Below are 18,916 nucleotides of genomic sequence, written 5' to 3'. Positions count from 1 at the left end.
TGCCCCCATAAGAAAGCTCTTGGACAGAAAGATGCTCAGTTAGAGCTTGTGCATACAGATGTATGTGAGATGCCTCAGCTTTCTTTGGGAGGGGCAAAATATTTTGTGTCTTTTATTGATGATGCCACACGCAAGGTGTGGGTTTATCCTCTTCGTTTGAAGAGTGATACATTCTCAGTGTTTGAGAAGTTTGTTGCTCTTGTTGAGAATCAAACTGGCAAAACACTGAAGGCTTTGCGTTCCGACAATGGTGGAGAGTATATGTCCAAACAGTTTCAGGACTTTTGTGATGCTAAAGGCATCAAGAGGGAGCTCTCTACTCCTTATGATCCTCCACAAAACGGGACAGCAGAGAGGATGAACAGGACCATACAGGAGAAGGTCCGTTCTATGTTGTCACATGCTGCATTACCTCATGGTTTTTGGGCTGAAGCTGTTATGACAGCCGTTCACCTTATAAATAGGTCACCTAACACGAGGCTTGGTGGGAAAGTGCCAGAGGAAGTATGGACAGGGAAGCCTCCGTCATACAAGCACTTGAGAGTGTTTGGTTGCGTTGCGTACGTGCACATACGCAGGGAAATGCGCACCAAACTTGATCCTAAGTCTCATAAATGCATATTCCTAGGATATGGTGACAGAGGTGAAATGGGGTATAGACTTTGGGATCCCATAAATAGAAAGATCATACGCAGCAATGATGTCATTTTTGATGAAACATGCATGTATAAGGAGCCTGCAAGGCAACAGGAGCCTGGCAGAGTCATCTTTGATGATGATGGACATCATGGACAACAACAAAGGGCTGTAAATCAGCCATTACAGCAGGAAAACCAGCCCTTAAATGGTGCTGAAAATGGTCCAAATGGACAGCCAGATATGGCAGAAGATATCCCTATGGATATACCACAGTTGGAGGATATACCGGGCATGATTTTTCAGCCTTATGGCATGGAACAGGAGCCACCAATGGGTGATATGCAGGCTGGACAGCAACCTGCAAATGATGGTCATTGGGTACGGAGGTCCACTAGACCCTCCAGAGCCCCTGACAGGTTTGTTCCAGGGGTTGACTACTTGATGCTCACTGACTGTGGGGAGCCCTCATGTTATAAAGAGGCTTTACAGAGGGCAGACAAAGCTCTATGGGAGCGTGCCATGAAGTCAGAGATGGATTCTCTGCACAAAAATGGAACTTGGAAGTTAGTGCCTTTGCCTGCAGGCAAGAAGGTTTTGCCATGCAAGTGGGTATACAGGCTCAAAGTTGCATCAGATGCTAAGCCAAGATACAAAGCCAGGTTAGTGGCTAAGGGCTTTAAGCAGGAATATGGTGTGGACTTTGATGAGATCTTCTCTCCAGTGGTCAAAATGACCACACTTAGAGCTGTGTTAGCTTTGGTTGCGCATGATGATCTGGACTTGATTCAGATGGATGTGAAGACTGCTTTTCTTCACGGTGATCTCCATGAGGAGATATATATGCAGCAGCCAGAGGGTTATGCAGTAAGAGGAAAGGAGAAGCTTGTATGCAAGCTGAAAAAGAGTCTTTATGGGCTCAAACAGGCACCAAGAGAATGGTATCATAAATTTGATACATTCATGAAATCACAGAAATTCAGGAGAAGTGACATAGATCACTGCTTGTACACCAAGAAAGCTTTGGATGGCAGTCTCTTGATTCTCATTTTGTATGTTGATGATATGTTGATTGCCGGGAAATCTCGTAAAGAGATGGATGCATTGAAAAAGAGGCTGCATGAGACCTTTGATATGAAGGATCTGGGTGATGCAAATCACATCTTGGGTATGCGGATACTTCGGGACAGAAATCAGCATGTGTTGTATTTGTCTCAGAAGGAATATATTGGCAAAGTTTTGCAGAGGTTCAATATGGACGGGGGGAAGAAGGCTAGTACTCCTTTGCCTCCATATGTGAAACTCAGTGCTATGGACAGCCCACAGTCAGATAGAGACAGGGCTGATATGGCCAAGATTCCGTATGCTTCAGCTTGTGGCAGTCTCATGTATGCCATGGTTGCTACTAGGCCGGACATTGCATTTGCAGTGGGAGTGGTTTCTAGATACATGGCCAACCCTGGCAAGAAGCATTGGGAAGCAGTGAAAGGTGTCATGAGATACCTGAAGGGCACACAGGATATGTGCATTTGCTTTGGCAAACAGGATGCATTAGTGCATGGTTACACGGATTCGGATTATGTCGGTCATCCAGATAACCGGAAGTCTACTACCGGTTATGTATTTACATTCACAGGAGGTGCTGTGTCATGGATATCCAGGATGCAGAAGTGCACTGCCTTATCTACTACAGAGGCCGAGTATATTGCAGCCACAGAGGCCTGCAAGGAGGCATTATGGCTATCTCGGTTAGTGGTTGATTTGGGTTATACAGGGGATATTCCATTGTTGCATTGTGACAGTCAGAGTGCCATTCAGTTGGCAAAGAACCCTGTTTTTCATGCAAAGACGAAGCATGTGGATGTGAAGTATCACTTCATCAGAGAGGTGATAGAGAACAAGCAAATTCAGCTTGTTAAGATTCATACGGATGACAACCCGGCTGATCTGTTGACGAAGAGTTTGCCTCCGGAGCGGTTTGCTCATTGCAGACACTTGATGGGCATTGGATGAGGCCAGTTTCAGCCTTGATATGGCCTTGTATATTATCATGTACATGCTGATTTTTTCTTTTCCTTTACTTAAGGGCACTTTGCCTTTAAGTGGGAGGTTGTTGGGGTAAAGGCGTTATGCCCACCCTTATAGTGTGTACAAGCCCATAAGTTATAGTACATAGTACACTTAGTACTTTTAATGTACTAAGTGCACTATGTGTACTAGTGCAATATACATGTGTGATAGGGGAGTCACACACTCATGCTTCTCATGAGTTGACTTATCCCCACAACTCTCTCTCTCTCTCTCTCCCTTGCTTCTCTGTGTATGTCTCCCATGAATGAACTCTAACCCTAATTCAGGTTTCTCCCCATCACGACCAAGGGGCTTACTCCTATCATGGATGTGGCAAATCATACGTAGTCTTGCCAAGGGCCCCTATGGGTAGGCGTTGGTGGTATGGGATGTTAGGGGTGACTGGCATGGACTTGTAGGAGTGGAACCTTAGTCCTTGGCTTGGGGGTGGTTCGCAGTCATGAACCTATGGTTGGGTGGTGAGCTTGCCTGCACCCCTTCTATTTGGTTTGTACTAATCTTGTTTTGGCTTGTGTATTAGGGGTGATCTACTGGAGGACCTTACACATGCACTAGCGACACACCAAGAGCTACTGAATAGGATGTCTTTGATTGCATTCCACAATAAGGATGTAATTTGGTATTTTGATAGTGGTGCTTCGAGCCATATCACTTCTTGCAAAGATGTATTTTAGCACTTGGTTTATGCTTCCAATGGCCGCACTGTATCATGTGCGGATCACTCGACTTATCCAGTGAAAGGGATAGGCAAGGTCATGGTTGTTGCAGCCAATGGTGCAAATGTATGCATGACAAATGTATTGTATGTACCAGGGAGATAAAGAAAATTCTGCTCTCTGTGTCAGCAATAACCGATCAAGGTTTGGTGGTTGAATTTGTAGATAAGAAGTGCTTAGTCAAGGACCCTTCAAGGAGCTATGCTATAGTCACTTCTGGAACACGATGCCTTGTATAAGCTGGACAACTTTAACAAGTGTCTATATGATGCACATATTGTGGTTGCCCATACTCTTGCTATGCATGATGCAGAGCTATGACATGCTCGTTTTGGGCATGTAAACTTTGGCTGTTTGATGCTTTGCAGAAGCATCATATGGTTGACAATATACCCCTCGAGTCTCCAACAAGACATGTATGTGAGGTGTTTTGGGAAAGATGCACCGCAAACCATTTCCCAAGGATGGAGCTGTTAGAGTTGAAAATAAATTATAGCTCATACATAGTGATGTATGTGGTCTGATGCGGACACCATCCATGGGGGGTGCATCTTTATTTTGTCACATTCATAGATGACTACTCAAGGTTTACCTGGGTGTATCCTTTGAAAGAAAAAGCAGATGTATTTACATGCTTTTAACACTTCCTGGCATTGGTTGAAAATATGCTTGGATGTAAAGTACAGATCCTTTGCCGTTGAGAGAGAGGGGGGGAATACATGTCTAATGCATTCAAGAATTACTTGCTTCAGAATGCCATTAAACACTAGTGCACTATGCCTTATACACCACAACATACTAGTGTAGTTGAGAGAAAGAATAGGTCTCTCATGGGGATGGTTAGATGTATGGTGAAAGCACAGAAGCTGCCTCATACTTTTTGGATGGAAGCCATCATGTGTGCAACTCATGTGTTGAACAAGTGCCCAACAAAAGCTTTGAAGACCATAACATCATTTTAGGCTTGGTATAATAGGAAGCCAAAAGTGGATTATATGCATACATTTGGGTGTTTGGCATATGCTCATGTGCGAGAGCAACTCAGAAAAAGGTTGAATGACAAAGCAGTTAAATGCATATTTGTAGGCTATAGTAATGAGGCAAGGGATACCGTCTCTATAATCTAGTGACACACTGAATTTTCTTGAGTAGAGATGTGGTATTTGCTGAAAATTGAGTTCAGCCCATGCACAACTTGCATAAAAGTCATGATGCAGGCTCATAGGACATGTTTGATGGGCTTTTACCCATGACCATAAGAGAGGATTCAGTTTAGCCAGCCCCTATTCATGATATGCCTCAAGTTGAACATGATGTGAGACATTTGGAACAACCATTAAACCAGCCCCCTTCTATGGAAGAGGTTGAAGATGTTGTCAGTGAAGAATGAACAGCCATACTACTTCCAGGATAACTACAATCCGTTCAGTGATTGCATTGGCTATGGAAAGTGCATCAGTTGGACATCAAGACTGCATTTTTGAATGGGGATTTGCAAGCGGAAGTCTATGTAAATAAGCCCATTGACTTTGGAGTTCCTGGCGAGGAACATAAAGTATGCAGGTTACACAAAGCATTGTATGGCTTAAACCAAGATCTTGGTATGATAAGATACATGCTCACTTGACTAGCCAAGGTCATGTGAATAGTCTAGCTGAAAGCACTTTGTATATGAAGAAATCTCGTGCCAAAATCTCATAGTCATCTTGTATGTAGATGACATGCTCATAACAAGGACTTGTGAAGAGAAAATTTCAGATTTCAAGGCTGATTTGAAATCTGAATTTGATATGCTAGATTTGGGGCCTTTACATTACTATCTTGGCATACAATTTATGCACAGAGATGATGGCATTGTTACGTAGCAAACTATGTACAGAAAACATTTGCTGAAAAGGTTTCACATGGAAGAATGCAAGCTGCTTTCTACTCGAGTAGAACCAAGTTTACGGCTTAGCATGCATGACATTGGTGAACCTTTTGATGCTGGCATTTACAGCCAGGCAGTTGGATGCGTCATTTACTTGTGTAACATAATAGATTTTGGGGTGTCGGTTGAGCAAATTCATGCATAGTCTATAACTGATATGGCTCGGACTAGAAGAGAACTGCTTCAAGTACAAACATAGTAACAATTGGAAGCCACAAAATATAAATATAGACATCACACTGAGCCAGAACGGCTGGCCCCCCATAGGTACTTCTTTATTACGTAGAAGCTTTGCAAGGAATCCAAGATGAGGGTGCAATCAGCACTAGATTTTCCACAGATATCCTGGGTAACTTTCTTCACAAAGCACACATGAGATTCTGACAAAGCTCTCTTCACAAAGCCAAGCCAAAACAATCTCGCAGAAGCAGTCCCAAACAATCTCCGAATCTGTGCCAAAACAGCCCACTGCTGTGAGCTTGTTGTGAGCACAGGAGAGAAACTAACTGTATAGTCAGCCCATACAATCCACCATAAAGAGCAACCAACCAAGAGAGAAACATGCTGCTGTACGACCAGCTAGAGGGCGGCCAACAAGAACCAAGCCCAATATTGCAATCGGCTCGCTCAACGGCGGAAGGGGAGAGAAATAGCTGCTGTAGTCGGCCTGTTTGTGTCGACCAGTAGAGAAGGTACTATTGTTGTACCGTCTGCACCTCTACAACATCTAGTAGAGAGAGAGAGTGAGAGGCATTGGTGCAACTACCAGCTTGAAGGCGGCCAGAAGAGAGAAAGAGAGAGAACCAACTGCAGCTGACTTAAGTGCCCGTGTGCATAGTTGCCCCACCTTCATGCTTTCCAATGCTTCAGCCCCTCTCTCTTTAGCTGAAGTCAGCCAACTTAAAAATATGGCTCAAGCCCCAAAAAGATAGGTCGGCAAGCTAAAAAGACATGGGAACATCACTTTTAGTATCCTCTAACTTCTTGCCCAAGTTTGTATTCCAGATTTGGCCCTCAACCATAGGCGGCCTCTTTTGTCCATGAATCCATGCCCAAGCAATAAGATGTTTGGCCAAATTTTAATGATGTCCGATCCATATACATTATAAGTCACACAAATGATTAAAATCCCATGATACTCATGCTTTGTGACCATCTTTCAAGCCAATCCATGCTAGTGAATCCTTCAGTTTAACTACTACTTTGGAAAATCCCTGTTCTCACCTTGGTTCCATTTTGTGTGTGGGCCAAGGTGGAAAAGTACCGTAAGGTATGCAGTCAAGTACGGGTTGAGATTTTGAGGTACGTTAAATACATAACGTCTGTAAAAACATAAAAAATATAATATATAGTGACATAAAAATGAATGAAAAAACAATTCATTTTTGAACATTCAACAACAATACAATTACCAAAATGAGAGCTCCATTTGTCAATATGTTTCCTTCGCTATCATACTTTCAGCTCTAGCTCTACAACGGCAGTGACCCCGCCCGCAAGCGGCTGGCACTGCATCATCATCATCTCTCGTTGCATTTTCTGTATCAATGAGAGGAATGGCTATGTTCGCACTTTGCATAAGTCGACTAAAATCGGCGACAACGGTCGGCCTAGGGTATTTTTTGGCCCAAAATGTTTTTAAAAACTGCCATGTTGTCACCAGCCTGGACATTTCCCAGTCTGAAAGGGGTCTGGTGGACTCCAGGATGTTTAAATATTTGGAAAGTACAAGCTTTGGGAATGGGGGATTATCCTAGAATACAAAGGACCACACTCCTAAAATTTAGGAGAGTTGCTATTTTTCGCCCGCTCCGATGGAAATTCTGTTCGCGTCATTACATGTGGAATTGAGCAGATACCAAGAGTTGGCAAAGTGCCTATGACAGAATGTCTACCAGTTGGGATATTTTTAGAGGTAAAGATTATGGAAGGACCCATCTCTTAGATTGGGACATGTGGCAAGAAAGTGGACCAAAGTGAGACAAGTGGCCTGACACTTGTTAGAAAATGGACCAAAATGAGACAAGTGGCCTCACACTTGTCACTTCAGCTATTGTGTGGCTCTCCACTTGTCATTGTAGCCTTCTCTTGCCATTTTAGCTCATGGGAGGCCCAAATCTATAAATTGGAGAGCTCTCTCTTCATTAATAGAGGCTCTCTTGCTGCACACTAGCCTCTACCACCGTTGAAGGCTTCTCTAATGATGGCTACTCTCTTTCTCTCTCTCTTGAAGGCTGCCCATGAAGAATACCGGCTGTTGGGGACTGTTTTGGAGGCTTCCATCGCGAAGAAATACTGAAGGCAAGGATATTCAATCATTTATTATGATTTCTAGCCATTGTATGTGTTGTACCAGCATTTGTACTTGCTGTACCTGCTGTACCAGCCACTGTACCTGCTGTACCAGCCATTGTACTTGCTGTACCAGCTTCTGTACTTGCTGTACTTGCTGTACCGCCCACCATACCGGCTGTACCAGCCACTGTACCTGCTGTACCAGCCACCATACCGGCTGTACCAGCCACTGTACTTGCTGTACCAGCTTCTGTACTTGCTGTACCAGCTGTACCAACCACCGTACTGGCTGTACCAGCCATTGTACCGGCTGTACCAGCCATTGTACTTGCTGTACCAGCCATTGTACCTGCTGTACCGGCTGAATGGAGAGTTGTACTTGCTGTACTAGCTCTATTGCATGAAGACCCGTGATTTTTGGGGAAGAATCAGTACCCACACGGAGGTATATGGATTACATTGATGGCTCGGCATTTCTACAGCCTATGTTCCGGCTTGGTAGCCTTGTGTTGGGCTGTGCTATGGCATTTGTATAGGGATAATCCGGCATCTCCCGTGGGGAGAGTAAGGCCCTCAAAGCTTGTACATGATATTATTCTCCTTGGGTAATAAAATACTCCAAGGGGGGGGGGTCGGCCCATTCCGGCCTCTATGCGGTGTCACACGTGCAAGCTCCATTTTCAGCATTTGTGGATGTTTTGTCCTGCTTTATGTTTTATGCAAAGTGATGATGGATATGTGTTAAGGCCATGGCCATGTTTAAATGTTTTAATATGCATTGATGGTATCAACAAGTGTGTCAAAGGCCCTAATCCCCCGGGCACCGCTGCTACGAGTTACATTGGTATCAACAAGTGTGTCAAAGGCCCTAATCCCCCGGGCACCGCTGCTACGAGTTACATTGGTATCAACAAGTGTGTCAAAGGCCCTAGTCCCCCGGGCACCGCTGCTACGAGTTACATTGGTATCAACAAGTGTGTCAAAGGCCCTAGTTCCCCGGGCACCGCTGCTACGAGTTACATTGGTATCAGAGCATAGGCTTTCTTGGAAGCGGAGGCTTCCTTCTATCAATAAGGAAGAGAAAAGATCTCAAGTGGGGACCACATTACCATCATTGCTGTTAAGCATGGCCAGCCGCTTCATAGGTTATGAAGCAAGAGCATGAGCAGTAGACAGCATGTTGATCTAAGGATTTATGAATTCACAGAATTTTATCGTGGAAGTGTGAAGTTGGCTTTATGTGCACACGTTTAGCACTCTTTCCATATGGATATTGTGGATTATATTATCAAGCTTACAGGCAAGCTATCTGGAGATATATCTCAGGATATCTTAAGGATATGGTGACGAGATATTTCTTTTGGCTTCATGACCAACCTGGCAAAGAAAAGCTAAGTATACTTTGAGTTTGCAAAGTTGGTGCTTTTGCTATTTACTATGAAGTGTTTTTTTGATGTTCACTAACCCTTGTATAACTATGCAAGGAGAAAGGTGTTGTTGTTTGCCTTGAGATGGTTTCAGGGAAACATTGTTTATGGCTCCCTTTAATGGGATGAATTCTTTTCATGGCTCCTTTTATTGGGATGGATTATATCCATGGAGATTTCTTTCTTGGACGAGATTTATATAGATATTGGGCTTCACAAGCAATTTCTATGGACGAATCTGTCCGAGTTTATAGAGAAGAAATCTTTGGATATCTCATGGATATGATGCTTTTATGGATTAAGTTCACCTCTACTCCAAGGTGTGTGGTTAGCACGGAGTATGTGGTAAGAGTTATGGTATACAAGGATTATGGTATACAGGTGTATGGATTCCTGGACTTCTTTTCTAGGAATTTGGATCCATCCTCAGGTTTATGGATTATGTTTATGGCTCCCTTTTACTGGGATGGATTATTCTTTTTGGCTCCCTTTATTTGGGATGCATTGGACTTATGGAACTCATGGTTCACTTACCTTGTGTAGTGTTCTCTTGTCCTACGTGCTCTCTTGAAGATTGTTTTTACCATGTGAGGGTGGAACAATAGAGAGCAGATGGAAGGGAACCATGGGCACTTCAAAGGGTAGTGACAAGCACAACATACCCTGTGTAGTGTTCTCTTGTCCTACGTGCTCTCTTGAAGATTGTTTCTACCATGTGTGGGTGGAACAATAGAGAGCAGACGGAAGGGAACATGGGCACTTGAGAGGGTAGTGTGAGTTGGTGGCCGAAATGCCTATAAACTATGTGTAGCAGAAATGCGTATGGAACACCAGGTTATTTATGCCTGCGAGTGATTGTTTTCAGGACTCCTTGTTTAGCCGCCCTGTGTAGTATTTCTCTTGACCTAAGTGCTTTTCAAGATGTTGCTACCTTGCTTGGTAGAACATAGAGCCAATGGTAGAGAATATGGGCACTGAAGTCGGGCCGGGCGTCAAGGCAGTTCCTTGGTGATCTACATCGACATACCATTGTTTTCTAAATGTTGAATTTCATATGCATTGGCATGGATTATGCTATCTGGACTTATGGGACTGTTTTGTCTCACCCATTTATCTTGGGACATGATTTAGATATTGGTATTATGGAGACTTATTTAGTCTCGCCCATTTCTTTGGGACATGGATTCTTCAGTTATATTGGATTTTTTGAGACTGTCTCGTCTCGCCCAATCGATGGGACATGATTATATCTTGAATATATGGCTTGAAGCTTAAAGTTGCGGACAACTTTTAAGAAGTTGGGGAGGATGTCACCAGCCTGGACATTTCCCAGTCTGAAAGGGGTCTGGTGGACTCCAGGATGTTTAAATATTTGGAAAGTACAAGCTTTGGGAATGGGGGATTATCCTAGAATACAAAGGACCACACTCCTAAAATTTAGGAGAGTTGCTATTTTTCGCCCGCTCCGATGGAAATTCTGTTCGCGTCATTACATGTGGAATTGAGCAGATACCAAGAGTTGGCAAAGTGCCTATGACAGAATGTCTACCAGTTGGGATATTTTTAGAGGTAAAGATTATGGAAGGACCCATCTCTTAGATTGGGACATGTGGCAAGAAAGTGGACCAAAGTGAGACAAGTGGCCTGACACTTGTTAGAAAATGGACCAAAATGAGACAAGTGGCCTCACACTTGTCACTTCAGCTATTGTGTGGCTCTCCACTTGTCATTGTAGCCTTCTCTTGCCATTTTAGCTCATGGGAGGCCCAAATCTATAAATTGGAGAGCTCTCTCTTCATTAATAGAGGCTCTCTTGCTGCACACTAGCCTCTACCACCGTTGAAGGCTTCTCTAATGATGGCTACTCTCTTTCTCTCTCTCTTGAAGGCTGCCCATGAAGAATACCGGCTGTTGGGGACTGTTTTGGAGGCTTCCATCGCGAAGAAATACTGAAGGCAAGGATATTCAATCATTTATTATGATTTCTAGCCATTGTATGTGTTGTACCAGCATTTGTACTTGCTGTACCTGCTGTACCAGCCACTGTACCTGCTGTACCAGCCATTGTACTTGCTGTACCAGCTTCTGTACTTGCTGTACTTGCTGTACCGCCCACCATACCGGCTGTACCAGCCACTGTACCTGCTGTACCAGCCACCATACCGGCTGTACCAGCCACTGTACTTGCTGTACCAGCTTCTGTACTTGCTGTACCAGCTGTACCAACCACCGTACTGGCTGTACCAGCCATTGTACCGGCTGTACCAGCCATTGTACTTGCTGTACCAGCCATTGTACCTGCTGTACCGGCTGAATGGAGAGTTGTACTTGCTGTACTAGCTCTATTGCATGAAGACCCGTGATTTTTGGGGAAGAATCAGTACCCACACGGAGGTATATGGATTACATTGATGGCTCGGCATTTCTACAGCCTATGTTCCGGCTTGGTAGCCTTGTGTTGGGCTGTGCTATGGCATTTGTATAGGGATAATCCGGCATCTCCCGTGGGGAGAGTAAGGCCCTCAAAGCTTGTACATGATATTATTCTCCTTGGGTAATAAAATACTCCAAGGGGGGGGGTCAGCCCATTCCGGCCTCTATGCGGTGTCACACGTGCAAGCTCCATTTTCAGCATTTGTGGATGTTTTGTCCTGCTTTATGTTTTATGCAAAGTGATGATGGATATGTGTTAAGGCCATGGCCATGTTTAAATGTTTTAATATGCATTGATGGTATCAACAAGTGTGTCAAAGGCCCTAATCCCCCGGGCACCGCTGCTACGAGTTACATTGGTATCAACAAGTGTGTCAAAGGCCCTAATCCCCCGGGCACCGCTGCTACGAGTTACATTGGTATCAACAAGTGTGTCAAAGGCCCTAGTCCCCCGGGCACCGCTGCTACGAGTTACATTGGTATCAACAAGTGTGTCAAAGGCCCTAGTTCCCCGGGCACCGCTGCTACGAGTTACACATGTTCTTGCCAATGAGGTGATAGCTCAAGTGGTGAAGGTGTTTGCCTAGGACCAAGAGGTCTTGGGTTCAAAAACCCCCTTGGTGCTTCCTCGGCGACATCGCCTATACGGGTGGATAAATAAGCGGCTAGGCGAGCGCCTATGGGCGGTGAAAAATCGGTAACTATGAGGAGATCTTGAACCAAAGGTCAGTTTGGGGAGGGGGGGGGATGCCTCGTACGGATCCGTACTGTAGTACGGTACTGTATTGTATTGTACACTAAAACATACTTTATAATAAGGTCCGTACGTACTAATGCAACCTTGGTGTGGGCTTCCCCTAAAACACTGATCAAAGCTAGTAAAGGGACCAGATGGTGACACAGTCTAGGTACAAAGCATTGACAAGCTCTTAAACGCATGTTTCGATAGTTGCAAGGTACCCTAGATCTTGGATTGTCCTATTTTAGGGGGGCAACTTGCAACTTTATGCATACAGTGATTTAGAATGTGCTGGTGATTATGATACTCGACAATCCACTAGTGGAAATTGTTTTTTTATTTATGCATACAGTGATTCAAAATGGGCTGGTGATTATGATATTCAGTAATTCATGCATACCTTGGTTGAGTAAAAAGAAACCCACTGTTGCCACATCTGCTGTGAGTACATGGCAATCTTCATTGCTATTGTAGATTGTGTATGGTTGAGGAGATTATTGGCTGATCTTCATGAGTGTTAGCAGACAACCACTACTATTCTCATTGATAGTCAAGAGTGCTATGGCTGTGGCACGAAATCTCGTATTTCATGCATGTACCAAGCACATTGAGATCCATTATCACTATGTTAGGGAGAGATTACATGCAGGGGAGATTAGTCTATCTTATTGCCCTACATAGGATAACGTTGCAGATCTATTTACAAAGGCTTTGCCTAGAGAGAAGTTCGAAACTTTCCAAAAAGCTTTAGGCTTACTCTCATACAGAGAGTGATATGCTACCTTGTATAGGTCCCTACTTACACTATAGGAGGGGATTTGAAGGCAAATGCATACTTAATTTAGTGCTACGTATGAACAGGCCACCAAGGGCAAATTTTCCCATGTGGTTTTTCCCCTTGGATATCCAGTTTGAAAGGATGCTTTATCATACCCTTTGTACTTGGATATGATTTAAAGTGTGCTAGGGTTGACTTGCACATTCACTCTCCACACTCTGTGTGTACTCTAGGTGTCTCTCTATCTTTGTGCATCTCTGCACGTTCCGTGTACTGATCTGCAGAAAATTCTAAACCTAATATTTGACCCCTTTGTGTGTGTGAGTCTAACAGCGGCCCCTCACCCATAGTAGGAAGAGGACAGAACTGTATTTTTTTGGGGGGTGTCGTAGGATAGCTGGGACAATTTGAGGGGAAAGGGGGAAGAACCAGCAGGAAGAGGACAAAACTGTAATTTTTTCTTCAGTGTAGTAGGATGACTGGGGTGACTTGGCGGGAAAAGGGGAAGAACCAGCAGGAAGAGAACAACTGTAATTTTTTGGGGGGTGGACAGGGAAGTGCAGCTGCTTGCTCTCGTTTGTATTGGGGAAGTTTAAAGTTTTTAATATTTCTTTTCCAGAAAGGTTTTTTAGCACATAACTCTTGCTTTTCTTGTTTGAAACTAATTTTTGGTCTTTTTGTGCACTTTGTTAACATTTTGGTAATTACAGATTGTGCGTCTACTCGCAACACACCCGTTTTTCAAGATAACGTTGATGACAGCAGACAGGAAGGCTGGCCAGCCTCTTGCATCAGTCTTTCCACATCTAGTCACTCAAGTACCAGCACTTACACTACTGCTATTATTATCTTTATTTATTTACAGCTTTGTTACATGGACGTCTCTTCTGTCCACTCATCCTAATGCTTTTTTAGTGTGAGCTTTGAAGGGTTCATGATCTCATGATTTGTGCATTCAACTGAAATCAGGATCTACCAAACATGGTGGCTGTCAAAGATGCAGATTTTTCTCAAGTTGATGCCGTGTTTTGTTGTCTTCCACATGGTACTACACAGGTAACACGAGCAGATCTGATTTTGTGTACACTTTAATTTTGTTATATACTTTTTTTCCTTGCTTAATCTTGAACACAATTCAGGGTTGTTACCAGATTATTGTAACTACACCGGTATTCCAAGCAAATGTTTATGCATGCCTATATGTATGTATCTATGTATGAATGAATATAAATTTTATGTATCTGTAATGTATACAGTATGTATGCATATACATGGTCTATATGTTGCGTGCACATATGTATATCCATTCCTGTATGTATGTATCTATGTATGAATGAATATAAATTTTACGAATGTGTAATGTATACAGTATGCTATGCATATACATGGTCTATAAATTTTATGCATGTGTAATGTATACAGTATGCATGCATATACATGGTCTATATGTATGCATGTATGTACATGTGTATATCCATTCCTATATATATGTATCTATGTATGAATTAATATAAATTTTATGTATGTGTAATGTACAGTATGTATGCATATACATGGTTTATATGCATGCGTGTACATTTACATGTTCTACGAGTAGCATACTTCGAGCCATCTCCCAGATCAAATGTTGTGTTCCCTCCACGACTTCATTTTTCTTGGGACTCGGGAGTATGGGTAAGCTGGCACTTTATACCATCCTCCTTGCAATAACCATCAAACTCCTTGGAGTGTGAATCCCCTCCTCCTTCTCCCCCACCTGAGTTGTGAAATCCTTTAAGGTTGTAGTGTCTCATTTTGAACCTTTCCCGTACAATTTTTCTTGGAGCTTCAAAGTACACCCAAATCTTAATCATCTATCAATGACAAGCAGTAGAAAGAACCTCCCAGAGCACGTGTGTCTATTTTCCAATAACCTCCTAGAGGGATCTGAGTAAATGTGCTGAGCGGCTTTTTTCGAGCGTACTCATTACTCGATTATGCAATCCACCATTTCCCAAAGAAATGGTAAACTATTGATACTCTTAATAATAAATTGTGTAAGAGCACTCTTACTCAAGCATATTTGTTCAAAGAAAGGTGAATTTCAAAGAAAATGATCTAAGATTAACATTATCTTCTCATCTAAATTTTTTTGGAAAAATTCATTTAAGTGTTTGGTTGGATAGAGTTTGAGAAATAGACGACATCTCATTAAATCGAGCTATATTTTGAGAGTTATAATGAACCTTTTTTTTTTTTTTGGCCGTCATCATATTTTGCTAGCGAAGGGATCCTTGGAAGGATTCAAAACCTTAATTTTATTTCATGGTTGGATAGAGCACAAAAAATAGAAGGTTTTTCTTTTCTAAAACTGGTAAATGTGAGCTACGGTTTGAGAGGTATGACCAATTTTTTTCTTGACCATCATCATGTTGATTTTGCATCGTTTTGATCATCATGATGTCTCCAAGAACCCTTTTTGTGGCGAAAGGATCCTAGGAGATGCATGACCCTTTTTCCGGCGAAAGGGTCATAGGAGACATCTTTTAGGTCCCTTTTGCTTGGGTAAGAGTCCTTGGAAAGGTGATGCTGTTCAAATTCATGCAAAAGCAACATCATGATGGTAAAAGAATTGATCATAACTCTCAAACCGTAGCTCGGATTGACGAGCTGTAAAAAGTCAAAAACGGTCTATCTTTTGTGCTATATCCAAGCAATTCAAATTAAGGTTTTGAATTTCTCCAATGATTCTTTTGCTAGCACAAGGGTCCTTCAAGACGTGATGATTGTGAAAAGATTGGGTATAACTCTTAAACTGTAGCTCGGATTGATAAGCTATAAATGATATAATTTGCATACTCTATCCAATCATACAATCAAAATAGTCATTCGGAAATTTTTCACAATGAGAGAGAAAGAAAGAAAGAAAGTTATATTAAACGTCTTCAGAAGACCCAGTGGGTCTATGAGACCAAAAGTGATACAATAGTGTCCATGTAATCTCATCATGGTACAAAAGAAAACAAAGACTAGAGCTATGAGCTGAGAATGTCAAATCCGAGCCATATGATATAAAGTGGGACCATCATACAACCTATGGAGCTAATCCCCCAGTAGGGGGAGGGGGATATCAAGCATGGGGTTAGCTTATAGAAGGCTCTGCAGATCCGTCGGGTTTGGGAAGGTGGCTCAGTGTCTCTCCAAGATCTCCTCAAGCTGGGACTGATGTTTGTGTTGCTAGCGAGGTCCAGCGAGTATGGGGCATCGGCTCGTTGTAGTGCCGTGGCCCGGTCTAGAGGCACGCCAGAGTGGGGTGTGGCGGGGGATCGGACACTCAAGAATGTGTGGCTCGATGAGGCTGTGGGTATGTCATCCATAGCTGGTGGGGCATCCTCTCGTGGTCGAAAGAACTGAGTGATGGTTGCTTGGGACCGGGGTGGGTGTCTCCCATGGGGTCTGGACTCCCTAATCAGGGAGACTCTGTGTGACGGTGAAGCTCTAGTAAGAAGAGGCCCATGCACTATTGATCTAGGTAATCCATGATCCTAGATAAGGGTCCAAACCCCTCTTTGAAGAGACAGTGGAACCTCCCTCGAATCTCATAATATACAGTGCATCTGCACATGAAGTGCTCCTATGAATCGACCTCCTTTTGGCACAGTGCACATCCTCTCCTCACAAGGTATCTGCATGGCTCTGCGTGTCTATCCTCAGGCAGTGCGATGACACTTGCAACTAGCCCACTGCAATCCGAATGGCATATGAATGGCCCAACCCTCTCGATCCAACTTTGATTACTCCTTCTAGTCCTTTGGTTACAGCATTTGCTATGTCTTTGGTACTCGTGGGTACCTCAGCGTGATACGCCTCCTCCACCTCCTCTATCAATGAAGGCCGAATTCTCGTTGATGTACAGGCTAAAGAGAGTGGGAGACAGTGGGCAGCCTTGCTTCACTCCAATGGTACTCGAGATCTTCTCTGATAATCCTCTTGGGCATCTCACCCGCCCTATGACCGACTGATATAATGCCACCAAATCATGTCTAATGGTACCCCCAAATCTTGGAGTCTCTGCAGTAGTTTGGCTCGAGGCATTGTATCAAATGCTTTGCGGAAATCCAGAAAGCAGGAGTAAACCCGTTGGTGTTGTGCTCTGGCCTCCTCTATGATGGCTCGGAGGGTGAAGATGTGATCCAAGGTAGAGAATGATGTGCGGAAGCCTGCGTGCCCTGATGCTTTGTGCCCATGTGTCTCTGCTAGTGTGTTGAACTCAAGCTCAAGTACTGACCCATAAAGTTTGGCCAGTGTGTGGCCAAATCATAATAGTCCTGTAGTTGTTGGGGTCCATGGGATCTCCGGCTTTATGGATGGGTGTGATGATATCGGCTGTCCAGGTGGGTGGGAAGCCTTTTGAAACTTGAAAGAGCCTGGTTGAACATATGGGCCAGGAGGGGTGCTAGAGTCTCCCCCACATGGGAGATGTGCTCTGCCAAGAGGCCCGCGTGGTCTTGTGATCTACCGTTGTTGAGTTTTCAGATGGCTCGGGCTACCATGTCGGATGTGAAGGTGGATGTGATGGGATGCGGATGTGATGGTGGTGAGATGGGGGGCTGATCTGGTACTTCGTACAGGGATTGTGCATATGTGTGCCATATGGATGGAGATGTGATTGGTGTGGGTGTGGGTGTGCCTTTCTCCCGGATTTTCTTCCAACCCTCATTACAGTTCACACCTTTGAGAGATTGGTATAAGTCCTTGTATTGGCCCTTAACATGTGCTTGTTTCTTACGTCAGGTTGTGTATTGGTTAATTCTTTGAGCATCTCGTTCTCGGATTTGGCCAGTTGCAACCTTGTGTAAGAGATGCTCATGTGTTGTGCGGCGTTCCTCGTCATACCAATCGTTCTGGGGCATGGTGCTGGTGGGGGTTTTGGTGGTAGATCGGTTAGTGCATGGGAAAGCGGCTATGGCAGAGGTGTGTAAGATCGTGGTGAGCTGAGAGGTGAGGTCGGCTAGTGGGAGATTGGGGTCTACATATGTTAGATGTCGGTAGAGATCGTCGGAGTTAGTGGAGTCCCCATCATGGTGGAAGTGAATTTGGGTGTAGTGGGAGATGGGCGTTGGTGGTGAGGATGGTCGGGAAAAGCTGAGGTTGAAGGAGAGCTAGGCATGGTCGGCTCCAAGTGGGCGGGTGGGAATGGTAATGTGACCTGTAACCTCACCCACATAAAGCGTGCCTCTGCCTCCTTGCGGATTATGGTGATCATGGACTGTAGATGTGTCCTGAATAGTACCACCACCCCGCTAGACCCGCGTACCCCACCACATGTGTGTGTCTCCTCTTGGTAGGCGGATGCCCACTCATAGCTTGAAATGCATGGTAGCCATCTTTTCGGACTCTGGTGAGTCTCTGTGAAGAAGATAATGTTCCTCTCTGTAAAAGCTTCCCTTAGTCCCCCAATGTCCGACCATAGTGTCACATTGCAGTTCCGAATTGCCAACTCCAGGTGTATGGTCCAACAGACCCCATGTCCCTATTGGGGACGCTGCTCTGTGATGATGACTCGCCCGTCCCTGTATACTGCCCACTGCAAGCCTCATGCACCTTGGGCATGTTTGCCCGTCTGTGCTCTACCTGGGTTTGGGTGAGATCATCCCCTAGGTATATCTTCTCCCCTCGGAGAGCTGTCCATGTGTCCATGAAGGTGTCTTGGCTAGCAAGGTACGAGAATTTCAAGATGAGGGGGCACTCCCATGAGGTGTCTCATTCCACATGCCATGTGTCCACATAAGGGGTCCACACACACACACACACACACACACACACACACACACACACAAATGAAATGATATATTAACGTCTCTAAGAGGCCATAATGGCCTATGAGACCAA

General features: G+C 44.1%; 1 protein-coding gene across 9 annotated transcripts in view; it reads left to right on the top strand.

Annotated features, from left to right (window-relative positions):
• Positions 1-18,916, top strand: part of LOC147609852 (putative N-acetyl-gamma-glutamyl-phosphate reductase, chloroplastic) — an 87,480-nt gene that overhangs the window by 48,195 nt on the left and 20,369 nt on the right. For all 9 annotated transcript variants that reach the window (XM_086786910.1, XM_086786915.1, XM_086786908.1 and 6 more), the window contains exons 5-6: positions 13,756-13,863; positions 14,015-14,101. In XM_086786910.1, the coding sequence (XP_086643036.1) occupies positions 13,756-13,863; positions 14,015-14,101 (195 nt within the window). The remainder of the gene's footprint in view (positions 1-13,755; positions 13,864-14,014; positions 14,102-18,916) is intronic.

The sequence above is a fragment of the Cibotium barometz genome, chromosome 50, assembly GCF_041138505.1.
Source record: "Cibotium barometz isolate CiBa-2024 chromosome 50, ASM4113850v1, whole genome shotgun sequence".
In the NCBI taxonomy this organism is placed as follows: Eukaryota; Viridiplantae; Streptophyta; class Polypodiopsida; order Cyatheales; family Cibotiaceae; genus Cibotium; species Cibotium barometz.
This window is presented reverse-complemented; position numbering and strand designations above follow the sequence as displayed.